At 41.3% G+C, this 26,714-nt stretch overlaps 1 protein-coding gene across 1 annotated transcript; it reads left to right on the top strand.

Annotated features, from left to right (window-relative positions):
* The first annotated feature begins 1,768 nt into the window (after positions 1–1,768).
* Positions 1,769–25,015, top strand: txnrd2.2 (thioredoxin reductase 2, tandem duplicate 2). The gene is made up of 17 exons (XM_085293434.1): positions 1,769–1,869; positions 3,459–3,524; positions 3,607–3,663; positions 3,764–3,908; positions 4,261–4,335; positions 5,054–5,132; positions 5,906–5,968; positions 6,099–6,169; positions 9,801–9,820; positions 9,963–10,054; positions 10,150–10,324; positions 16,272–16,408; positions 19,747–19,842; positions 20,414–20,506; positions 21,716–21,787; positions 21,869–21,966; positions 22,174–25,015. Exons 1-17 carry the CDS (start codon positions 1,794–1,796, stop codon positions 22,301–22,303), a joined length of 1,545 nt encoding a protein of 514 aa, XP_085149560.1. The 5' UTR covers positions 1,769–1,793; the 3' UTR covers positions 22,304–25,015.
* Positions 25,016–26,714: the final 1,699 nt, after the last annotated feature.

Below are 26,714 nucleotides of genomic sequence, written 5' to 3' on the forward strand. Positions count from 1 at the left end.
TGCTCAGAAAAATTATTATCTGAACACTGTACTTTTGTTTTTAGAGCATGATGTAGCACCTTCACTGCAGCATGTAAGACAGAAAATTACAAAATCTGTTCTCTAGACTAACAGGAGTGTTGCATTGTTCACACGGTGGACTCTAATATTTTTTTTTACAGAGGGCTAAGAGTCATTGATTTTTACATGAAAAAATGTAACTAGCTTCACAGTTTTCTGGTGGAACTCATGCAATAGTCGCTGACGTCGTTCAGTCTGGTTTATCACAAACAGCGTTCCACGGGGGTCAGTACAAAGCCCCATCCTGTTCACTTTGTAAATAAAAGGTGTAGATAACTGGGGCAGTATTATCATAAACCCTGAACTGATAATTAGTCAGTTAATTCAGATACAAATAACTGCATGTTCTTCTCCAGATCACACATGAAAAATCTAATAAGTGTGATGTATGTAATATTAATATTATTTATGTGACCAGAGCCAGCCCAAAGTTTTATGAGTAGAATTTCATTTAAGGCCCCCATCCCTAGCCAAACCCATCAGAAAGTGCGTACCCCAGCATCACCAATATTAACATTTCGTGCATACGTGATAATTTGTGCATTATGCATTTAATACAATCATTATTTAGTGGTTTGTGGATTAGTAGTGTTCTGGAAAGAAATAACCCATCAGACAATGAATTTTTAAAACCAGTTGACTGTTTTAATTGTTTTTTAAGTGTACAAATGAACAAAACAGAAGCAAAGAATTGAAAAAAGGCCTGAATATTATTTTTTGCATCACAAAGAAAATGTTTTTTAATAGACGATATTAAATAAATGAAACAGTCTGACTAAGGAACTGACAGGAGAGTAACAACAATAATACCTGTGGTTTTTAAACATTACCTAAGCTCACCACACAGTGACTGAACTGAAGGTTTGTTTGACACTTCTGGTTAACTAATGCTATTGATGGTAAACGTTAATGATGAATAAATAGTATTTAATTCCTGAGAGGGACAAATCTTTTCAGTTAATATTGCAGCCCACCAATTTTTTTTGATTAATTTATTTTTTTGATTGTGCATAAACGTGAGCCCAGCTCGGACAGTGACAATCGTAAAAATCATCAAATTAGTCTCATTAAGTTGTCTGTTAACATATTTATCGAAAATATTGTGCTTTCTCCGGTATGATTACCTTTTACAAGAACCCACTAAAATATGGCATGTCATGTGGTCTTGGGGGCCCCCTGCTGGCGTAGTGTGGCCAAACCTAATTATGTCAGTAATTGAGATAATTAACTGAGTAATAATAGAGACATTAAACTGCTAATGCACTGATTGTGAAGTGAATTAAGGCACAAATTAAAAATGTTAAACATTTTTATTTATACTGTACGATGCAGATTTGATAAAGAAGATGAAAGTTAGTTTTATTTTATTTGAACCAAACAGTGCATCTCTTTCAGTTAAATATTGTTCAGGTTACCAGTCATTTTGACGAAATACTAAATAATCCTAACGCAGACAGTCTGTATGTTCAAAGAAATTTCCTCCGTATTTTGACTTATACGGATGAAATGTAAATTAATAGCCATTTTCGTGTATGAACATTTATTCATTAGACATAAATTAATAGTTTATATTATTAAGATTATTTCAAAATTACACCATTAAATTCATTAATATTTATTACGTTACTCGTAAAAAATTAAATGAAACGCAGTTGTAATAATGATGCAGTATTTCTTTTCAGGCATGTCTCTAGCCACCATCGTCCCGTTCTGGGTCCTTTCATAATAACAACATGGCCGCGTTGTACAGAGGCAGACACCGGTTGAAAAGGATTAATTGTTTGCACATATTTTCAAGAAAACTGACAGGTGAGGTAAAATTATTATGTTGGGACTACATGAACAGGTATTTAAATTTGATGGTATCAACAACTGAAAGCGTTTTCCTGTCAACAGACGGAACGGAAAATGTCGCCAGCAACACTGGAAGTCCTGTTATTTAATGTTATCGGGGTCATTTCTGTAGCTTCTTTAACTCATGGTCACTTTATGCCAGTTTTAGTTTCTGTAACACTGGAAAACGCTCTTTTTCATGGTAGATACTGCGCTGATGAGTAACTGGCTAATTCCTGAGAACTCGTTGAATTTTATATTACCAAACAGGAGCTTCATCACCTAGTTGTTCAAACAATCGTTAGTTAACAGTTAGTGTCTCAATACATGATAGCACTGTCAATATAGATGCCGTAAAACGCTCTAACTACACCCTCATATGTGTTTTGGGGGAATATTTATATAACGACAGCATGTTTACTTTAAGATTAAATTCAGACACGACGTTTCAGCATAATGATAATTAATATTAATAGTTAAAGTTGTCTTGTAAAATAATTCAAGTGGAAAGGAAGGTAGACTGCTGTACCTCCCGTGGACGCTGTTTAGTCTAACACGTGACGGAAATCTTTCAACTGAGGTCAACTGAGGAATGTTTTCAAATCCAGTGTCACGGTGTACAGAAGTTCAACTTAAAAGTGTTACTGTCAATACAACAGTAACAGATCCACAACCCTACTGATAACATAATTCTTAGAAGAATCACCAGACGCCCCACAAAACGCTGCACAATCACAATACTTCACTCACTTAAAATGTGTTTGACAAACAGCAACACGGATACTAAAACCTGCCATAAATGTTGCAATAAGTCAGTCTGCAACTGAATGGCGTCAAGTTTCCATACAGCCATCTTCTGTGATAAATCATCGAAAATCACATTTCTGTTGCTGTTTGCACAGACAGAAATTCACACGTACTCAGTCTTCCTTTTCTATGGAAACATGACCAGCTGGCAGCCAGGGTTGAGTCAAGACCCCTCAAGTTGAGCTTCTGTCTGCATTTATAAATTAGACGGCAATTATTTGCAAACCTTGACACTCGCTCTGCGAGTCAGTCCAAGTCAGACTGCAGCTGTTTGCAGAAAGGTTGACTCCTATCAGGGGACCTGTGCAATCACCTTGGAATCACAAATGGTCTTGCGCGTGCAACACCCTCAAGCTGTGGCCAACAATTCACCTCAAGTTCCAGTCACTGAAAATATATGAAAAAAGTCGATACAATCAAGAGTCAGCCACCATTTTTATTAATTATTATTATTTTTGTAGATGCAAGCAAGTTGCTGTCCTTTTTGCACTTATGTGACTGAGTCATTAGCTCGTTTAGATGTTTTTTATTCAAGCCGATTGAATGTAAGTTTGCTCGGCTATTATTATCTCAGGATGGCAATGTGGGAGATGAGCCCTCTAATTTGCAGTATTTCAGTTTATTTCTTAAAATATCAATATTTGTTGTTACTATATCCCCATGTAAAATATCACAATAATATGCTGTATCAATCCCCCCAACTATCCCACCCTTCAAAATTATACTGTGTCTACTATTGATTTTATATTCTCATGCAGGGAAGAACGACTATGACCTGTTGGTTATTGGTGGGGGCTCTGGAGGTCTTGCCTGTTCCAAAGAAGGTGAGGTGTTATCCTTGTTATTCTTTAATTTTTCCAGAGGCATTTTTGAGGAACCCGCTAACAATATGATAACATTTTGCAGCGGCACAACTGGGACAGAAAGTGGCTGTGTTAGATTATGTGGAACCATCTGCCAAAGGTGAAGTACATTTTGCAGAGCATAGTTTTTCAGTTATTTCTACCAACTGAAACACTGAGATTTACAGATGAGACTGAGTGTATTTCACTTTGTCTAACAGGTACCAAGTGGGGTCTTGGTGGTACGTGCGTTAATGTGGGATGCATTCCTAAGAAGCTCATGCATCAGGCTGCTTTACTTGGGACTGCAGTCAAAGATGCTAAGAAGTATGGCTGGCAGATCCCAGACACAGTCTCCCACGACTGGTAGGTCTCACCCAAGCTTAGTTGCTCTTATGTCTCACCTGGAGATAGCACAGAATGAATAGCTCAGTGGCACCATCTAGTGATGTAAGTACAGTAAGACAGGTTTAGGTGTGTCCTCTTTTCCTCTGCAGGTTCGTACTCATTTTTAATCAATAAATTCAAACTTCCTTAAAAAAATAGACAAAATTAAGAAATTAAAAAAATGCATTAAAACTTTAGTTGGTCTGTCTTTAAAAATAATTTCTAAAGTGTTTAAAATCCCAGCAGTCTGGTCTTTCTTTTCCCTCTTTGCATTGTTTCTTGCTGCAGTGCTGTGGTTGGTTTATAGCATTACCCCTGGTGTGTTTTCCAGGCCCACCATGGCTGAGGCTGTTCACAACCACGTCAAGTCGCTAAATTGGGGCCACAGAGTTCAGCTGCAGGACAAGTGAGTGACAGCAGATCAGCTGTTATCATTATTTAACTTACTGGTTTCAGTGATGTTTCAGTTAGTTAACTCTTTTAATAAAGGGCATAGTGAGTCACTCCTCAGTCTATTTGCTTTTTTGCAGCAATAAATGTTAATATTTGAAATAATCGTGGAACTCTTAATAAAATTGCATATGTTTCATATTGTCTACAACAATTAGTGCGTAAAATAGATATGAAATGTTTTTCACGTGACACTCTTTATCCCTCCCTGTTAATTTTCCATTCTATACTTCCCATAAGATACTTATAAATATTTACACACCAGCCTAGTTCCATTTTTTCTTCTTCTTCATGGCGTCATATTGCTGAAGGCTGTACATTTCTGCTACACACACCACACAGCTGAAGGATTGATCGTCAGTGACCACATGTTGATAGAGTGACTGGCTGTAGGGCAAACAGGTGTTAACCTGTGTGAATGTGCCCAAGCTTCAACCACAAAGCTTTCAATCCAGTGAGATCATTTGTTTGGACTCGAGTGTTAATGTTACTTATAGGAATTCATTTTTTTTTTAAAATAACAATTAGCCAAAAGGGGATGTTTTTTAACTACAGGCAAAGCAGATACAACATGCAAGTGTTTGAACAGGTTCACTTATGCTGCTTCGTGTTCTCTTCAATAAACATCATTTAATACTACGTAAAATATATATATACTGTTTACTGTTTTGCAGGAAGGTGAAATATATGAACCTTAAAGGAAGTCTGGTGGATGAGCACACAGTCAGAGGACTGAGTAAAGCAGGGAAGGAGGTGGGCTGCAATATTAACTGAAACTGGCTGTTGGTTACTGAGAATATAACGTGTGGCGTATATCCCATTTTAACAGGTTAATGTCAACAGTATTTCTTTAAGTCGTTTAATTTTTCTTGTTTTCGCTGGTATATTATGAAATGTACATTTAAGTAAAAGAATGTTAGTTTCGATGTCTCGTTAAAGAGGATCTGTTATGATAATTTCCACATAAGCCTTGTTTAGGTTATACTAAACTTTGGTGCTGTACATCATCAATGGTCTAAAACAACCCTTTGTAGTGCCCTGCTTTCCTTTAATCCAGCTTTCTTCTACTTGGAAACAAAAGAGTTTACAAGCGTCTGTCCTCCCATTTAGAGCTTTAAGCCTGACTTGATCATATTAAGGAGATGCTCTATCTTTAACATCATACGCAGTCAAGAACAGAGAAAATATGTCAGAAATGGAGTGTGTACAGTGGTCTGAATTTTAGTCGTGTTTCAAATGAGCATCTAATGGTATGTATATATCCATCAGTCCATCCGTTCTCTATTGCTTATCCAATTCAGGGTCCTCGGGGGGGTGGGAGTCTATCCCAGCTACTATAAGGCGAGAGGTGGGGTGCACTCTGTATATATGATGGAAAATATGGAAGACTCACAAAGAGCGCCGCTTCCATCAACACCATAATGCTGAATACTGCAGGGACCACTTGCTTTCATTTGACATTTCCTCATGTTTTGAAGGAAATGAACAAAAGCTGTTATTTATCACTTCCCTCTCCTCTTCTATAGACCATCCTGACTGCCAAGAACATTGTGATCGCCACAGGTGGACGGCCCAAATACCCCACTAATGTAAATATGCCATAGACCTAATATGCCACACTCAAGGAAACTGTTCCCCCTTTGTTGTGTTTAACATTATCTGCAGACCTGTTGACTGATAGATTGATATTTTTGTTCATAGCTTTAACTGTTGTTGCAGATTCCTGGAGCAGCGGAGCATGGCATCACCAGTGACGACATATTCTGGTTGAAGAAGTCTCCTGGAAAAACGTGAGTGCACACGAACACACATCTCATATGTGGCCTCCATGTTGCTGCTGCTTCCAAATAACTACAGGATTGTCGTCATCGTTCTCTATACATTACGCTACAGTGAAAATAGAATCGCCAACCTTTGCAGCTCTCTCGCCGCTCTACCCACCGAGCTACCTCGCTCGCTGACATGGCACATCTCGCCTGTCACGCACTGTAATCATTCATCAGGGACATGCAGTTTGTTTTTCTCCCTTCCTGTCAGCCTGTCCTCGCCTCATGATTCAGATTAGCAGTGTGCATCCTGACCTTTAGAGAACAAGCCCTTTAATCCAGCCATTTAGTGCCTGTCACCACCTGGTTAATTGGTCTTTCCCTGACGTTTCCTCTTGGCACATCGCGCAGATGGTGACTAGTGGTTGTGGTGTACCTGGCTGCGGAGGTTGTTTGCTTTGTGATGATAGATAAGCAGAAATAATTATTCCGATAATAAAGCTCCACATAAACATAAGCATGTAGTTATTAACTGTTCATATTTACAAATGTTTTTCTTTTTAATGTCGATTTTATTGGTTTGGTTTTGTGACTGTAGCAACCTGTTGCATTGTCTTGTTAAACACCATCAAATATTTGTGTGTGAAACTGAATTATCCACTCAGGGAGACCACTTGAGCTCAGGAAGTCCTTTGATGTAAGCGAGCGTTGGTTAGTGGAGTCCTCCGACTTCTCCGCAGGCACAGTTGTGCATTAGCATTAGCCTCCTCGCAACAGGAACTTAATCACACACTGTAGCGTGAGCCGAAGGTGTTGTCTTGTTGAGGCATCAGCTGTGTAGGTGAGGTCCGGGAGGTTGTTGCTGGAGGCAGAGCTCGTGTAGAAGGGGGTTACAAAGCGAGTGATGGGTGTCTAATGGACCTTGAAGCAAACACACACACAAATGACAGATCTGGCTTCGGGGCCAGAGTCCAGCCCTACCTGGCAGCCATCAGCATGCTATCAGAGGAAAACAGTGAGCATGTGCCAACAGGACATTGATACTGGTGTGGCACAGTATTTGGGTTTTTGTAGTGGCTCTAACCTTGTTCTGTGTTGTGGACCACATGTAGCATGAAGAGGTCTTCCGTGTCTTTTTAGAGAAATGACGCAGTTGCAGAGCACAACATGTCAGAATGAAACATGAACATAGTCATGGATAGACCCACATACGATACCTGCTTCTGTACAAAGACAAAACTGTCACTTGATCATTTACGTTAGCGGTTCTCAAACTGAGAGCAAGTCTGTGGTAAAAAGCAAATTTTTCTTGAGATAGAAACCCCACCGTTTTGGTTTTAGAGAATTTTCAAATCCCCACTCTATACCTCATCACTTGTATAAGTCAAGGTCAATGGTCCTCTTTTGGGCCAGCTTATTGTCAACAGTGTAACCCTGTACTGTAACCTAAATACCAGCCCGGCCTCGCATAGCTCTGCAATAAAGTGCAATAATTGGGGCCCAAAGAATGTATTTTAACATCACTTTGCAAAAGTCAAAGGCCAAAAATGTGTATAAAAACACATTTCTTTTTCACAATTCTTAATGTAAACTGTCAATTAATATTATCTACATCAGCGGTCTCCAACCTTTTTTGCGCCATGGACCGGTTTATGCCCGACAATATTTTCACGGACCGGCCTTTAAGGTGCCGCGGATAAATACAACAAAATAAAACTAGTACCGGTACCGAAGAAAAGAAGATTTATTCGTAACACACGTGAAAAGACCCAGGAAAACTGAGTAAACGATAAAAGCGATAACAAAATAACGCTGAAAACTGATAAAAACCCTGAAAACCACACATTTCACACCTGAGCCTCAACTCTGCGGCCCGGTACCAAACGACTCACGGACCGGTACCGGTCCGAGGCCCAGGGGTTGGGGACCGCTGGTCTACATCCATTCATAGTTAGAATGATAACTTCCTTTATAACTTCCCCACATGGATGCATAGCTTTAGTGCTTTTGCTGTTGTACAAACACACAGTTTTATGAAACTGGCCCAAAAGTGTTAACTTGCACCCACAGTAAATACACAGTACTACATCAGCATTATTCTCATAAATACCTTTTATTTTAAATGACTTCTAATTCTGATAAAAAGTAGGAATTGCAGAAAAAACAGTTGAAGCTAAAATGCAGTGTCATTCAGTTTTTTTTCCTCAGTTTTTCAAAGTAAATGCATCAGTTGTTATGTTGAGGACTTTAATACTGAAATGCTAGTTAAAGGCAGTCATACTGTTACATTATAATCCAGCTGTAACCTTTGTCAGACTCACTAACAGCAGTAATCTAACATGAGAGAGGAGATGACATTGTGGCCAACCTGAAATACTTTCAGGACAAGTAAGCAGCTTGTAATGAAAAATATCAAACTCCTACTGTCCTTTGTAGCAATATCTGCCGACATACTCAACAAGGACACAGAAATATCCAAATGTGTATCTTATTCCTGACTTTTGAAGAGCTGCCCAAGGTTAACTGGCAGCCACCGACCGCTGAAAGCACAGCTACTTCCTCAGGAAAAAGGCCTTGGTTAGAGTCCCCATCAACGCGCTACTACTGCGATCAGGAGCCAAGCCTCAAGCAATGTACATGTTTCCTGGGTGGCTCCCTGTCCAACTTGTCACTTTAAATAAGATTAAATGATTTGAATTTTTCCTTTTATTACTGGATTTTTTTGTTTCTTGTTTTTAATCATGGTGATACTCTGGCCTGTGAACCTAATGCATGTTTACTAAGCTGATGTGAATTTTACAACCTCTGGTTTCCCTCAAACGTTGCCATTATTGAAGAGGGTCAGTAGGGTTGTAAAGGTTCAAATCATCATCATCCTTTTAAAGAATGTTTTGTATTTTTAAAAGAATGTGTTGCAGCTGCACAGACCAGTCAAACGTACTGTCAAACACAATGGAGCAGAAGAAGAGTTGTGATGGGGGGTTGGGGGCTGGAACCAGGTTCTCAGTGATGAAAGTGTGGAATCAAGCTAAACCTCTTTGCCTAATCTTCTTTAAGCTACTACACAATACATGTTAAGTGCAGGTGTGCATTGCGTAGACGTGGGGAACATGGGCACTGATGCTTTCAGTGGTTAGTGATAGCACGGACAGGGGTAGGATGTGCCGCAGGCAACCAGAGCTGTCATGTGGAGCAGACGTAAGGGAGGAAGGTCTGTTTTGTGATGCTAAAAGGGGCCTCATCCATGAGGGTGATAGCCTTCACTCAGCAGGAAGATGGGTGGACTTGAGCCCTGAACATGGCACACCCCATCTGCGGGGATTAGCCTAAACGCCGGCAATTAGATCTCCTCAACGCTACAGATCTCAGCGTGATTACAAGCGTGATTCATCTGGACCACACGCGAGCACAGAGCACACATAGTTTTTACTGTCGCTGTTTTCTGCATTTTCTTCACACGTCCTCACTCGCGAGGTTATGAAGTTTTAAAATTCCCCACCTGTCTAATTCGAGGATTTAAAGTAAAAACATTTTGAGCTTTTAGCTTTGGATTGGTTTTGTTTTATTTGGCCAAAGTGAGCGGCGCAAATGATGAAATGTATCTTTATTGCATTGTTAGTTTTGCTAAGAGCTTCTCTGTATTTGTGTTTTGCAGACTTGTGGTCGGAGCCAGCTGTATCCTTTTGTCTGCCACAGAGCTGGTAAATGAAGCCATTGTGTAAGGTGTGCTGATCATCAGCTGACAAATGGTGAAGTTGTTGCCTTTCGGCATCTAATAAAATAAAACAGCTCTAGTCCTCAACCTGATGTTGCTCAGATGTAGCTCTGGAGTGTGCAGGCTTTCTCAAAGGCATCGGCTTGGACACCACAGTGATGGTTCGCAGCATCGCTCTCCGGGGTTTTGATCAGGTACTGCTCTCTGAACCAGGTTCTCTGTATTCTGGGCATTGTGATAGAAAACTTTTCCATGTTTGAATTTGGATGTTCTCTTTTGGTTCGTACAGCAAATGGCAGGTCTAGTGACAGACTACATGGAAGCCCATGGGACCAGATTCGCATGGAAATCTGTCCCAAACAGAGTAGACAAACTTTCCTCAGGAGCCCTGCAGGTCACCTGGACTGACACCCAGACAGGGAGCGAGCACAAGGACACATTTGACTCCGTGTTATGGGCAGTTGGTGAGTTTGTGTGTGTTAGAGGGACATCTTGAAGATCAATTGGAGATCTGGAGAGTTAGAAACTCATTATGTGCTTACTGACTTGACTTGATTCTGACACAAGTTAGATAAAGATTCTAGACTTGACCTCTACCTGACTGTTGTGAGCCTTGAGTTCCTTGAAAACATATTGGCCTTGATTCTGATATAGGCCTTCTTGTCCAATATCAGTGTCTGACCTCACAAATGTGCATCTGGAAGAACAGTCACAAATTCCCATATACACACTTCTAAACCTTTTGGAAAGCCTTCCCAGAAGAAGTGGCATCATATTAAACCCCATCTATTAAAAATGGGATGTCAATCAGGTTCATATGCATGTGACCGCAGACGAGTGAATATGCTCGGCAATATAGTGTAACTCCTTATTCTCTATTTTGTAGAGCTTTTACTGAGACCACATTTAATAGTCTCTCAGTGTAACCACGTATCCCTGTAATGAAACTCTGGTGTTACTGTTTTCTCACTGCCACCGGTTTCTCTGTCATCTAAAATAGAGTGCAGTGTCAGCAGATAGCACATGAATCAAGGCTGAAAACAAAGTAATAAAGACTGAGTGATGGGAATGGCCAGGGGAAGTGTTAATCACCCACTCTTGGCTCTCTGGTTGGAGGAGGGCAGGATGCACCCAGGCACAGGGTCACTACGTTCCCCTCTTTGTTCTCTATCTCTGCTCCTTCCTGCCCGTGCCAACCTTGCGGAAACCAACCTTGCATCTGTCACTGCCATCCCTACTCATAACCCTCCGCCTGCCATTACCAGCAGTCCTCCTCCTCTTCCTCCTCCTCATCTATTCATGCTGTATTCTATCGTTTCACTTCTGTTATACCAGCAGCATGAGAAACAATGGAAGGAATAACCGTCCATCAGGGCCACAATTGTGGGTTTGTTTGTGTTGCATGCTTTCAAAAGCAACACTCTGCTTCCAAAAAACTGACCAGAAAAGTTTTGAGTGTTTGCGTGAGAGAGAAGGGGGATCCCTCGGCTCAGTGCGTGTGACAGCAACGAGGATGTGCGTGACCCTGCAGCTGAGATGACGTTCTTTCTTCCCTCCCGCGACTGAATTCCCACGTCGTCCTCTCAGCGTTAGACTTATGGTGTGAATGTTTCCACTGAGCGCGCGTATCAGCAGACACTTGTGAACATGTGTGAGACATTGCTTAGCTCATGTTTCCTTCTTTGTTTAGAGCGAGAGTTCAAAGCCTTTACATTTTAGAACTCAACAAAGTGTAAAAATTAATTTACTCCCAATTCCCCGTACACAAAACATCTCTGTATTTTCGGCTTGTTTTTATCGTCTTCACATTTTTCACTATTTGCAGCAACACTGTAGTTTTAACGGGTTTCCAGAAATTGTCAAAGTTTCCTCTCTTTTGGTGCCGCTAGCTGAAACCCCTCTGAGGCCTGTATCTATATCAATGACAGCTTTTGTTCCCATACAGTAAAGTGAGAACCAGTAACAATGTAGCTTCTGCTCTTTGAAGTGTGGATGCAGGAGTTATGAGTACAAGGCCACTTCCCTTTACTGCTGCCTTACACTAGAGGCCAGGCAGAGTCCCAGGCCTCTGTGGAGTTATTAAAGGCCAGAGGGGACCAGGGGACCGTATCACCACAGTCTACCACATCCTTCTCTATGTCCATGCCTCCCTCCACCTTTCCCCCGCTCCTTCCTGACCTCATGGCCGCCGCTCCTCTGTCCAGGTGTGCCCACAGAAACACACCAGGAAACATAACATTTGCACATTTCCTGTCATGCATACAGACAGTGGGCACATTAGTCTTCTTCCTCACTGTCCTCTGCACTGCTCCAGGATGTCATTGGAAAACATTTCCTTTTTTTTTTCTTTTCTGTTTTATGAGATTTTGTTTCAGTTCAGTTTCTTTGCAAGTCTTCAGTTTAACACTGCTGACCTGCTCCACTTGTATGAGTGTAATTTGATCCGATTTGACTGAAAGTGCTGGCAACACAGTCAGCTAAGCCCACAGTTGTCATCGCATTTCAATTAAAATGTTGCTGAAGTGTGATTGTTGCCAAAAGCTACATGTGCTCACATTTGACCAGCAGCTCTCGGCCCTCTGACCGTGTTCTGAGGTTGGCAGAAAACATTTTGTTCTTACAGGAATCTGTCACGCAAATTAAAATACTCAGTGAGAAAATTGGTCATTATTAGAAAGATGTTCAGTATGGTGTTAGAGCAGAAGCTATACATACAGTATGGGCGGTCACATTATAGTGTTAGATTTGAGTTTTACACAAATAATTTCTTTCTTGTTTATAGAATAAATACATTGAGGTGCTCTGTTTTTTTTTTTTCTAGTTACTCTGTATAACCTGATGCCTCAAGAAAAATTCATCTATTTCATCTTTGTTTATATGGTTTATGTTTTTGATCAGGAAAGCATCCAATCTTATTTTAACTTGTGCAGTTACACACATAAAGACCAGATATATAAAAAGAGTCTGTACTTACTGCTCAGAGTTTATTGATAATTGTTTTTATAGGCTAATTTGGACAATTTTTCATTTTAGATTAATTGAGAAGTGCTTTTATTTGTCGGTTGCAGTTTCCCACAACTGAGATGACAGACCTTGCCGACCGTACATACAATACACAAACATCACACACAGATATTATGACACCATAACACAATGAAAAGCACAGACAAGCAACATGGGAAAATATTCCAGTGTGAAAATATTTTATAATCTAAAGTATACAGTAACTCAGTGACAGACATGTATTTATGTCGGAGAGATGAATCTTTTGAAACAGGATCTAGATCATTATCAGAAGTCTCCTTGTAAGCAGAACTATACTAAACAAGTGAGAAACAGTAAAATTTAACCTTCCTAAATATTGTCTGACACTCCACAGTATATACTGTTTTATTACCATATTTACAGGCTGGTGTAAACTACTTGTTAAACCTAACTGGTTAAGTTTTACCTGTTGACTTCTGAAGATTCTCGAGAGCTCTAATCTTCCAGCTGTGTCAGCCATATCTCGTCATGGCCTTCAGCTACAGATTTGTTAGAAAGTCTTTATAAGTTTTTATAAATCGATTCATTCCTAAATGCAAATATGAAATAGAGTTGCTATAGTAAATGCAGTTAAATTACTCATGTCACATGTGATGACACTTTTGAAATTACACATTAATAAATTAAGTCGTTAATAAAATACATTTGTATATTACAACTAGTTTGTAGTGTTTTACTTTATACTTGTAAATACTAATTGGGACCTGATCTATTCCTAATTTTAAATTAATAATACAGAAATTAAAAATTGAATTGAAAAAACCTCATTTAAACAGGAAAAAGATACAATGTCTAAGTTTTGCTACAAATCACTACAAAATATTCCAACTCAAGAATGACAAGTATTGCAGTGTTTGGGTCTCACAGGACAGGAAAATATTTAGAATTCAGTCTCTCGGGAATAAGTAATGACTGGCTAACTTCCTTGACTCCTCCTCTGTGCTCTCAATCCCATTAAGCCACACATGCTGTAGAGCCCTAGACAGGTCCCTATAGCCCCCCCACCCCCCCAGTCTGAGAGGAAGGGGAAGGACGTTGTTCTTCGGCTCCAGCCAGGAAAAAGAGTCTCAGGCGTTTGTTGTTTTTGCTGTCCGATAGCATCTACATGGGCACCTCAGGACTGGGTGTTTATTATTGCTACCCATGCAGGTTGCAAAAAGCTATGCTGAGAATGGGGGAGCATGTGGTCCATGCTCCATCACCATGGAGACTTGGTGTTGACAGCATCAGTCAGCCATTCCCAGGAAGTGTCAGAAATTGCACCTTGGGATGTCCCAAGGGATCAGGGGGATGCCCATGCACAGCTGCTCATCAGCTGACCAGACTTCGAGTTTTTGCCTTATAATCACTGGTAATGGTACTGTTTAAAGATGAGATTTATCCAATAAAAGGCAATCTTAAACCTAGAGATATTAAATATACAGTGATGTAAAATGGAAAAAATATCCTATTTGAGATGCTAATACAATTATTTAATGAGTTTCTCCTAAATTTTATTAAAGATGTTCAAGGTCCTTAAAAATGTCAGTGTTTTTTGGTGTTCTCCTGCTTCTGTGCTGCCAAACTTAACTATTAAGCAAGCACACAGATTATTAGTATCTAGACTTCTCACAGAGGTCCAGTGTAACGGCTGAAATTTTGGGTATAAAAATGTAACTCAAGTTACAGGTTTTTTATATATACAGTGGGGCAAAAAAGTATTTAGTCAGCCACCGATTGTGCAAGTTCCCCCACTTAAAATGATGACAGAGGTCAGTAATTTGCACCAGAGGTACACTTCAACTGTGAGAGACAGAATGTGAAAAAAAAATCCATGAATTCACATGGTAGGATTTGTAAAGAATTTATTCGTAAATTAGGGTGGAGAATAAGTATTTGGTCACCTCAAACAAGGAAAATCTCTGGATCTCACAGACCTGTAACGTCTTCTGTAAGAAGCTTTTCTGTCCCCCACTCGTTACCTGTATGAATGGCACCTGTTTGAACTCATCATCTGTATAAAAGACACCTGTCCACAGCCTCAAACAGTCAGACTCCAAACTCCGCCATGGCCAAGACCAAAGAGCTTTCGAAGGACACCAGGAAAAGTATTGTAGACCTGCACCAGACTGGGAAGAGTGAATCTACAATAGGCAAGCAGCTTGGTGTGAAAAAATCAACTGTGGGAGCAATCATCAGAAAATGGAAGACATACAAGACCACTGATAATCTCCCTCGATCTGGGGCTCCACGCAAGATCTCATCCCGTGGGGTCAAAATGATCATGAGAACGGTGAGCAAAGATCCCAGAACCACACGGGGGGACCTGGTGAATGACCTGCAGAGAGCTGGGACCAAAGTAACAAAGGTCACCATCAGTAACACACTACAACGGCAGGGAATCAAATCCCGCAGTGCCAGACGTGTTCCGCTGCTGAAGCCAGTGCATGTCCAGGCCCGTCTGAAGTTTGCCAGAGAGCACATGGATGATACAGCAGAGGATTGGGAGAATGTCATGTGGTCAGATGAAACCAAAGTAGAACTTTTGGGTATAAACTCAACTCGTCGTGTTTGGAGGAAGAAGAATACTGAGTTGCATCCCAAGAACACCATACCTACTGTGAAGCATGGGGGTGGAAACATCATGCTATGGGGCTGTTTTTCTGCCAAGGGGACAGGACGACTGATCCGTGTTAAGGACAGAATGAATGGGGCCATGTATCGTGAGATTTTGAGCCATAACCTCCTTCCATCAGTGAGAACTTTGAAGATGAAACGAGGCTGGGTCTTCCAACATGACAATGATCCAAAACACACCGCCCGGGCAACAAAGGAGTGGCTCCGTAAGAAGCATTTGAAAGTCCTGGAGTGGCCTAGCCAGTCTCCAGACCTCAACCCCATAGAAAATCTGTGGCGGGAGTTGAAAGTCCGTGTTGCTCGGCGACAGCCCCAAAACATCACTGCTCTCGAGAAGATCTGCATGGAGGAATGGGCCAAAATACCAGCTACTGTGTGTGCAAACCTGGTAAAGACCTATAGTAAACGTTTGACCTCTATTATTGCCAACAAAGGTTATGTTACAAAGTATTGAGTTGTATTTTTGTTATTGACCAAATACTTATTTTCCACCCTGATTTACGAATAAATTCTTTGCAAATCCTACCATGTGGATTCATGGATTTTTTTTTTTCACATTCTGTCTCTCACAGTTGAAGTGTACCTCTGGTGCAAATTACTGACCTCTGTCATCATTTTAGGTGGGGGAACTTGCACAATCGGTGGCTGACTAAATACTTTTTTGCCCCACTGTACATATGCAGTAGTAATTTAATAATGCCCCTCTGTTGTTGTTGTTGTTGTTTTGCTAATATTTCTTAATAACTTCAGGTAGAGCTCCTGAAACCAAAGCCCTGGGCCTAGACAAGCTTGGTGTTCAGCTCAACAAAGAGACGGGGAAAATAGTCGTAGGTCCTGATGAGTCAACCTCGGTGCCAAACATCTACGCTTTCGGTGACATCGGTGAGGTAAGCTTTGTCAACAGCAGACACTGCTTTGTTTAAAAGTGGAGAAACAGCACTATGCTACAGTGGCTGAAAGTCCACACCAATCCCAATAGACTGTATAATACTTTGCATAGTTTAAACATTTGGCCCAGAGATGCCTCAGTTCTGTGATGTTCACAAAATATTAACATGAAGTTAATGTAATTCTGTGGTGATCACATCATTGTATGTCAGCAAAGTACGAGCTGGTTGTTGTGATTGAAACGGTACAGCTATTATTTCTTATACTGGTGTTTACTGGAGAGAAGACGAGCTAAAGTTGGAACTGTCTAAGTGGATGGTCAAGAGCTTCTCTGAACTTGCAGCATTTCAAGCAAAATCTTTTCTCACAGTACAGAGAAGGTCCAGGTTTAGAACATTTAAGAATGACACCAAGTGGACTTAATAAGGGACTTACTTTTCTCTTGGTAGGTTATTACTTTTAAAACACACTTCAAACCAAAAGCACTATTAAATGCATAAGACTATATTTAAGTAATATATAAATAAAAATAAATTAGGCAACTTAATATAGAAAATAAATAATTTCTAGTTTCTTCAAAATTACAATTTGACTATAGAAACGTTTGTGTTTTTGTATTTTATATATATCCTGAGTCAGAAATGAAATTGAACATGTACTACCTTCCAACTAATGCATTTTTTTTTTTAAACCGCTGCAGCTAAACAATCTTTTTTTTTTTTTTGTTTTTTTGCCTGTCCCGTTTGGCTCTTTTGCCATCAGAATTGTTGTCTAAAGGCAAAGAAAGATGCCCAACGGATTTACTTTACCAAACTGACCATCCCAGCCTTGCCGTAATGGTCCATTTGATTCACCTTTTATTGTTTATTTTATTTTCACTTGCTGAATACGGGACAGACTTGACTGGGGGAAAGAAGGGGAGAAAGAAAGAGGGAAAGAGAAACAGCTGAGAAGAGGGACGGGGGAGAAGGGCAAAAAACAAAAACAAAACTTCCAACTAATGCTAATATAAAAATAAAGATTTAATGTAAAAATGTTTTACAGTCATTCTCTTTTTATAAATACTTTGTAAATTTGTCCAGACTGTACACTGTGGATGTTAAAATTTTCTAGAATGGTGGATGTTTAGTAGGTAAACACTTGATTGATACTGACACAGAAAGTATGAATGCTGAAAACAAAATATTTGAACCTGCCGAGATTAAAGGAAGTAACTGCAAAAAGGCCATTTTTTTGAAATAAACCTAAAAGCCACATCACACAAGATCAGATTAGTAAAACTTTAAGAACAGCAAGAAGTCTTTTTTTGTATGACTTCAACAAGCCAGCTTATATTTAAAAGCTCTGAAATGTAAGTCTCCACTAACAGCAAGACTACAGCATTTTTTCATTTTGCTAAAAAAAAAAAAAAAAAAAAAAATATATATATATATATATATATATATATTTTTTTTTTTTTTTTTTTTTTTTTTTTTTAATTTATTTTAGTACTACTTGAGCATAACGAATAAAATAAAATTATTAACTTGAATCCCTTTGATGTTTTTTGCCCTTCTCTACTGCATGATCACTGCAGACAACATCATCGCAGAATGCATCTCTTTGCACCAAATAGCAATATTTTCTATGCGAAGTATAGTTTGAAAACCCTTTCTGCCATTTATTGTTTTCGTGTGGACAAAGTGGATCTCTGTGCATTACGTACGTGCCAAATATGGAACTGCAGGACCAGAGTAACCTCCAGGAAAAGAAAGCTTTTCTCACATTGTACTATAACACAAACAGTTTAATGAATTTTCTTTTACAAACTGCATATGTTTTCTATCTTGAAAGTCATAAAAAAAGACAAATAATTTGCATGATTAAAATTTTGACAGCTTCTTCTTTCATTTCATTTTTCTATATTACAGTATTGCATCTTTATTCATTCAGTTTGACCTACAAAACTGAGCTGAACTCTGATTAAGTGAAGGTGTGCAGCAAGCTGGGCTTTAACAAAACCAAACTGAACCAACCGTGTTAAGACTAGTTAAACCTGCAGCATCTAATGTGTTGGTTTCCCCCACCCCCCCAACCAGCTGTACTTCCTTCCTGCCTCCAAGCCTCGTTGCGCACACCGGCAGAGCTTCTTTTTGATTGACAGCTGGCTGTGATCAGTTGTGCTGCACCCTAAACTGACAGTCAGCTTTACACAGCATTTGAAAAGCTCAAGGATTGATATCCCTCCCAATTAGTCCAGCACTTTGATTTTTTTTCCTTTCCCCCTTCCATCTGAGTGCCAAGAAATGCATTATAATGACGCATGCCGTCTGGTGTTTAAACACTTACTGGAATACCAGAGAGCACGGCTGCATACATTGTAGGAGATGCTTTTGGACAACAGGATGTGTGGTGGTAATTTAACAGGTTGAAGTCATGCCTTTAGAATTGCCCTGCAGCCCTGCTGTTTCCTGCTCACTCCAGTTCTACGTCTGTCTGTGTATGTATCCGGAGCCATGCTCTTGTCTCTTTTGGCATCCTTTCAAAACAATAAATGCAAAAACACAAAAGCAGAGATTGTTTTTGTAAGTGAGTGAGACAGTGTAAAGGTGTAGCACTTGTTACTTGTGTCACTCCCTGACTCAGGATTTTTCCTCTGTGGATTTGTGCTAATGTATTAATGTTACTGGTGCAAACAGGAGATCTCTAAGATGACTTAAATTTCCAAGACACACTGCTGAAAATAACAGCTGAGACTGACCACCTGTAAACCAATAAAGACAAGAATAAAAGTCTGAGCACAGAATGTGAGGAGGACATGTAGACGAGCCCTTGAATCTGTGCTGCATTATTAACTGAATACAGAAAAATCATTGGTGTATGCATTATAAAGTTTGCATGTGAAGTTCTGCATGTCTGGCTTATAGAGTCAAGAGCCTGAAGTGGAATTGTCTGAACTCGCATGTCACTGGTATGCTGCTGTACGATGGACAAGAAAACAGCACCTCAGTAGCTGAGTGTAGATTTGCCTGTAATTATGACCGTTTCTGCTCAGTCTAAGAAATGACAGTCTGAGCAAGACTGTCAGGGTGGAGCAGAAATCTTGTTTTAGAGCTGCAGGAACTGGAGTCGTATACTGGACATCGCAAGTGTCAAATTTTGCTTGTGGGCCTTTAAAGATTTATGTTATTTTACTTTCTCAGATTGCGAGCTGGCCTGTTTAATTTGCCTGGTGTGTGTGTGTGTGTGTGTGTGTGTGTGTGAGAGAGAGAGAGAGAGAGAGAGAGTGTGTGTCTGAGTGAGTGTGTGTGTGAGAGAGGGGGGAGATTCATTAAGTTCAAATTTTCTTCTGCTTTAGGGGCGTCCTGAGTTGACCCCGACAGCCATTAAAGCTGGAAAGCTTCTGGCTCGCAGACTGGCCGGTCAAAGCACTGAACTCATGAACTACGACAACGTAAGACGCACAGAAATGCAAAAAAATACATACAAACGCACACACACACACACACACACACACACACACACACAGAGCACCTTTCTTGCTTGTTGGGCCTTTTGCATCTATACATTACGCTTCTTTTGTGTGTAATTATGATCATTTCTGCTGTTTCCGTGGTTGGAGTCTCTTATGTACTCCCCCATCCACCCCCATATGATTCATAACATAATGTGTCAGCATTTTCCAAAACATCATCATTCTTCTTCCTATGTATACTCTATCATCCATCAACAAGTCTTAATGAAGGCTTTATTATGATTGTTTGGGTTCGCATCCTACAAGAGACTAACACAAGACCAAGACTAATAAGCTGCCGTCTATTTGATGCGATGTTCACACCATATTAATCTGTTTGAAATGTGTCACTATTTGTATAATGTCGCATTCTTAGCCTTTTTTTGGGGGGGAAGATTTGACATAAAAAGCAGAGTATTGAGATTATCCGACCCAAACGATGTCCACGATAGAACGGACATTTTGATTCTTGGACTTTTTAAATTCTATGTGTTCTTATTTTGTGTGACAGGTGCCCACCACAGTGTTCACCCCTCTCGAGTACAGCTGTGTAGGTTTGTCTGAGGAAGAGGCTGAGAAAAGGCATGGAAAAGATGGAATAGAGGTAAGACTATATGCTATAAGCAGCTCATGGCAGCTGATTGGTAAAATATTTTCTGAATGGATTTGGAGTATTTTCATATATCCACATTTAATTTTTTTTTTCATAGGTGAATAAATATCTGCAGGACTAAGCATATCTACAGTCCCTTGCTGGATGCTTATAGCTAAAACACACTAAGCACTAAGATTAAAGACATTAAATAGATTAGAGCTGAACATTCTTCTAAAACCTCACTCAGGGTGTGACTGAAGTGTGTTAACCGATAGATTACTTAAGATGTCACTGATGGTACTAAAACAACTTAAACCTTGACATAAAAGGTCATTTAATATAAGTTTCATCTGTTTAATTTAAGTGGTCTGTGAGGTGGTCTCCCCACACCATTTGTTAATGTAACAACTGCTGTGGCAACAAACTGCATCTGTGTCTATACCTTCGCTCCATTGTTGTCTTATTTTCTGGGACAATACTCGATGAATAGCTGCGTCTCACACACGCTCAAACAGAATGACACCGGCAGAGCCCAGCGGCTTGTTACTGTCAACATTCTGCATTATAAAAAAGCACAATGGCCTCTAACACCTAAGCAAACAGTGGCACACACGGGTACACAAAGCCGTATTTTATCTGTTTGTGTACGTGCAGCGTGTGCCAGATGATGGGCAAAAAGCCGCACAAGATCATTGATAAACGGTTTAGCCGCCGAGCTGGGTGCTGCTGGAGGTGAGTGACAGGTGAGCAGGAGGCCTGATTGAGGTGTGTATGGGGTGATGACAGGCAGGCTGAGATCTGAGGAGAAACTGCAGCACCGGGCCCCGACAGCTGCACGGTCCTCACGACTTGTGTCGGCACGTTCGACGGTAGAATGAAACGCGCTGATGCACATGTCTGTGAGGACTTTGAAATCCAATCAGCATCTTAAAGCAGCACTGAGAGTGCTTTTCTTTTAGGCAGACTTTAATTGTAAAACAAAGTACAGTAGAGGCTACAGACCTATGACCTGATATATTTTTTGTTCTCAATTAAAAAAAAAACAACAAAGTCTGTATCTAATTCTGATTAGCGTTCAGGTATTTGTTGCATTGCTGGAATTGAAAGTTTAAAGTATTTTTACCTTTTCAAAAGAAGAGATCATCATGACTCTTGCCTTTTAGACTGATTTCAAATAATTCTATATTTCTATTTCTCCTTTTTCTACGATATGTATAGATCTACCATGCTTTCTACAAGCCCCTAGAATTCACTGTTGCAGAGCGTGATGCCAGCCAGTGTTACATAAAGGTAAGGCTCGGCTGCAGACTTTTCTGTTGGTACTTTAAACCCCATATAGCAGCTGAATAACTAAAGGCTTCTTGGCTTCAGGTGGTATGTGAGCAGGGTGGCACTGGGAAGATCCTGGGTCTGCACTTCACTGGTCCAAACGCTGGAGAAGTCGCACAGGGCTTTGCTGTGGGCTTCCAGTAAGTTAATACGTCCTCAATCCTCTGATCACTCTCAGGAGCCTTTTCAACCTACAAACACTGTTTTTATCTTCCTGTGGTCCTCAGTTGATTTAACTGTTGATTTGAAAGTCTTTTTTTTAATGAGACAAAATATGAGGATACGGTGATTCCATGCCGAATGTCAGTAAAAGCAACTTGAAGGGACTACTTGTTTTTGTGTTTTAGGTGTGGGGCGACATATTCTCACCTGATACAGACAGTTGGAATCCACCCCACCTGTGCAGAGGAGGTGGTCAAGGTCCACATCACTAAGCGCTCTGGCTTGGATGCCACAGTAACTGGCTGCTGAGGTTAAGCACCTCGGTCTCTGAACACACAGTGAGCACGCAGGCTCCTCGGGGTGAAAGCAGAAAGTTAGTTAGCCTAGGTTTATCCTCCTCGTTCTCCTCCTAGCTCTCCATTTCTAGAGGGCCCGATGTTTACGCGGCTGGAACCTGTGAATCAATGTCTCTTCACAGGCTGGTGATGCAGGTTATCTTCACTGACACAGCAAGTGATAACCGCAACTGTTATCATACAATCTACACAAACGTTGTGTACATGCTCTAAAATCACCCAGCTATAGATGTGAGGTTCATGAGAGGCCCGCTACAGAGTGAGCGTCTTTTAAATAAACAGGCTCATCAATCAGGATTACGGCCCGCGGTGAGAATTTTGTTGAAACCGCACGAGAAATGTAGACTGGGTCCGAGCGTTCTTCTGAATATATATATTCTGCAAATATTGTTGTTTCTCTGGCTGTACTTCCTGTCCATTAGTCTTGTAGGTGACACATACCATACACCCCACCCGCCCCCACCGTGACACTGATGGATGGCTCCAGGGCCTTCGCCACAGCGACACCGTTCCATTTCCCATGGACACACACAAATAGTCGACGGGGCGCCTGTCAGTCAGCCAGCAACCTCCTGGGCCGGGGCACCCTTGCTTGTTTAGGGCCCAGCAGAGCCCTTTCGTTTTCCCTTCTGTGCGCTCCACCATCTACATGCATGGAAGCAGTGCAGTGGAACTACCAGTGCGTACTGTCAAAAGCTGTATGGATGCCACATCCCAGGCACGGAGAGCTCTATCTATTAATTAGAGTGCTGTGAGTGAGAGCTTTATTACAGCTGCAATACTCAGCCTCACCCAGAGGCGGCACTGTTGCACTCCAATTCTCCCCCCTTTTCTTTTTCTTTTTTTGAGAGGAGCCAAGAATGAAAGACAGGATAGTCAGTGGATAAAACATAAACCTGAATACATTCAGGCTGCACATTTAATCCCTTTAATCCCTATAAAAGATATGTGCTTTTGAATGAAGCTGGAAGGCAGACTGGCTTTATTGGAGCCAAGCTGATAAGGGTTATCTGTTGTGTATTTACATGGATGGCAGGTTAGTTCTCAAGAGTCATCACCTTTGAAGATAAGGTGAGTTGTTTATATCAATAAAGCAGTAATGGACCCCCACAGTTTGCCAAAGTGTTCAAGTTTTCAACCTGCTGCCTGCCGTAGACATCTTGGATTTATTAAGTAGATGAGGAGGGAGGAGGCCTGTCAATAAGGAGGCTTTGCTACAGAAATGGAGGTGCCTAAGAGGAGGGTGCTCAGGGTAGTTTATTTTTATTTGAAGTCTAATCTGCCCAGTCTGATTAATGATTCCGATGAGGGGAGTGACAGCGTGCCAGGAGATGGAGAGATGAAAAAGAGAGAAGGAGAGAGAGCTTCCAGGTTTATTTGGACCCGGGCTGGAGGAGAGAGAGAGAGCTTCTGCCCTGGTTAGGGAGGGATGAGGTGGGTGGTGGTGGGGATTCCTGTGTGCTCTGTTCAGGGCTGAGGTGCTGACTGAAGGACCCTGACCTCCGCTCAGCAGGAACAGCTTGACTCTATCACTTCGAGCACAGAGGGCTCATATGCTGCGGCACTGCATGGCAGGGGCCTTTGGAAAGGGAAGGGGGGGGGAGACAGAACCGTCCAAGCAGCCAACCAACACAACGCAACACCGAGCGGTGCCCGGGGTAATTGAGTCCATGTTCCTGTGCTTAACGAGCCACTTCAGAGACCCCAAGGGTGGGCCCAAGGCAGCGTGAGGGAAGTCGTTGAGGCCATCAGTGTAACTGTAATGTCTGTTTGCTTTTTACCCTCCACTTCCCTTCTGCTTTGTCTCATTTGCTCTGTTATTTTACACACAGTACGGCTGTTCACACGCACAAAAATGAAATGGTCAGTATTTTCTTTTACTAAAACTTTCTGTCCAACTTAAATCATTTCTTTTCGTTGCTGATCAGTCACTCAGGGCCAAAGTTTTGACCAGTTAGCCTCAGCTGTGCTCTGCAGGGGGTCAGGGTTCAACTTTCAGGTCAGCCAGCTAATGATGACCCGCACTAAAAGCCAAAACTGGAGAGTGCAGGTCTGATGTCACCTGGCTGCAAACGTTAGTAGCTGTAAATAGAGAAGTGTCATTTTCTGTTAAAGCTTTGTGATACATAATTTATGTGTAAAGTAATAACACATTTGGTTGCACTGTCCCTAATAAAATAATGATGCCCACTGATTTACTGCTATGTGCCTTAAATAAATGACTCATTGGTCACTGAAAGGGGGAAAGATCCACCTGAAAGCATTTTTAAAAGGATATTGGAGAATTTTGGTGAATGTTTAAGCTTAAAGAAGTCAACATTAGTGACGGTATAAATCTCAATTTCTGTGGGTCTATCTGAAAATAACCTACGTGGCTCAGTGTTAATATCAAGCAGTGTCACGAGGGACGGTTCCACTTTGACCCTGAGTTGTCTCTGCTGACAGGCACCTCTGCTATACAGCTCTGTCACTCAACCCGCTGCACCAACAATGGCAGAAATTCCACTGTGTTTGTTTGGTTAAGGACCGAGCTCTCCGAAAACCCCTGAACCTCCCCAGGATCCACAGCAGCCTCATTCACCCTAGGAATGAAGTCGGTGTCAGTCCTAACCCAGACAGTGGGAGTAAAGTTCACCCGCCGTCTCAAGAATAGTCAGCCCCATTTAACAATTGTCTCTCTTCTGCCGCTCCACAATAGAGCAAACAGGCTAAATCCACCTTGAAATGCACTTAGTAGAACATGTCAACATGCCAGGGTGCGCTCAGTCCTACGCTCCGTCTTAATCCAGCCCATTGAGCACTGACAGTTCTCTGTGAGTCAGACATTCACATTTCTTTGTCACTTCAGGTCTTGAGCTCTACCATCCAAAGCTGCTGGGAGAGCAGAACCCCTCGTACGCATGTTAAAACACACTTGCTGGGTATGTGGCCTCACAACAAGAGCAAACTCCTTGGGAGGAGGGGAATTTGATACATACCTTGTGTAAACATGAACAAAAAAAATGACGCTTGGAACAGAAAACGGCTCAAAACCTAAGCGAGGATTATCTTGAAGAAATGAATAGGGGCCAAGTATGACTGCCTCTTGTACTGCCTGTATCTGGCTCAAGAGCTGTCAGCCTTAGTTGTTGCCTGCAGGGCCCGGATGGAGTGCAAGGAGTACGATGAGGGCGGGGGGGGCCTCCAAGCTCACCAAACTGGTCTCTTAGACTTTCTCCCTCTTCTGGCGTCCCAGGTTTGAGACAGTTGCTCATTGAAGTCAAGTATGAAATCTGGTGGTTGACCCGTGAAGAATGTTTAGATGAGGCTTCACTGACTTTACACAACTCCACAAAGTCATTGTCACCAGAGCAAAGACATTTAGACGTACAAGCTTGCAGTCTGACTGCTCTCCGTCAGGAATTTCAAGGTTGTCTAGTTTGCTTCGCAGATTCCACGTCTGGTTTTGTTACAAATGTTGCTTCTGAAAAAGACTTTCCTCCCTTCGTGACTACTTATTCAGCTGCACTCAGAAGAAGTAATGGGAGTCTTGTTGGTAGCCCAGCAGAGGTGAGGGCCTGTGAAATGAGCTTATCTGACCCCTGATAAGAACAGGATACCCTGAGGAATGGTCTAAATTCAATACACATGACTCTGTCTTTATCTGAGAGGATGTGGGTGTTTGAAAAGTGGCTACATGTAGCACCGCGGTTAGGTTTGGCCTATCTACACCAGTCCAATAGATGACAATTGGGCATTGGGCGACCAGCAAGGGTATGCTACAGTGTCATAATTTGTGGTTCTGAATCTCCAATGTCATTAAAAGAGCAATTACATACCACAACCTCAGCCCCTAAATCATCTGGACAGGTCTTGCCACACGGGAAGCCGTCTTATTATTTCTGGAAGCGGCACAAAGGTTTATTGAGCTCATGTTTGGTGACGGCGTACAACAAAGAGAGAGTTTGTGTGTATTCGTGCCAGACTATGGCAGTTTGGATCGTAACAGTCTGCATGCAAAAACAATCCAACACATACTCATAATGTTTGGATCTAAACAAGACGTGTCTGGTGTTTTGCATTTGGACCTGCGCGAATTAGGATTCTGTTGTTGCACCTTTTCACAACCCCTTAATCATCGTCTGTTTGATCAACTGTGTCCCCCACCCCCACCCATTAAAGCACTCGACATTTAGATTAATTGCTCGAGTAATTTCATTATTGTGGAGTTACAGCACACCTTTGCAGCCGCCATTGGTGCTGGAATGAAATGGGATTACAGCAGCGCTTAATGCGGAAAGCCTTGCTTTATCAAGCTGAAAAAGTGAACCAGCCTTAAGCTGCTTCAGAAAGGGAAATCAAAGCTAGCGTGATCAGAAGGATTCACTCAT

The sequence above is a fragment of the Mchenga conophoros genome, linkage group LG12 (genome assembly GCF_057382185.1).
Source record: "Mchenga conophoros isolate Kocher_MC1m ecotype Shallow Benthic linkage group LG12, M_conophoros_male_GT1.1, whole genome shotgun sequence".
Lineage (NCBI taxonomy): Eukaryota > Metazoa > Chordata > Actinopteri > Cichliformes > Cichlidae > Mchenga > Mchenga conophoros.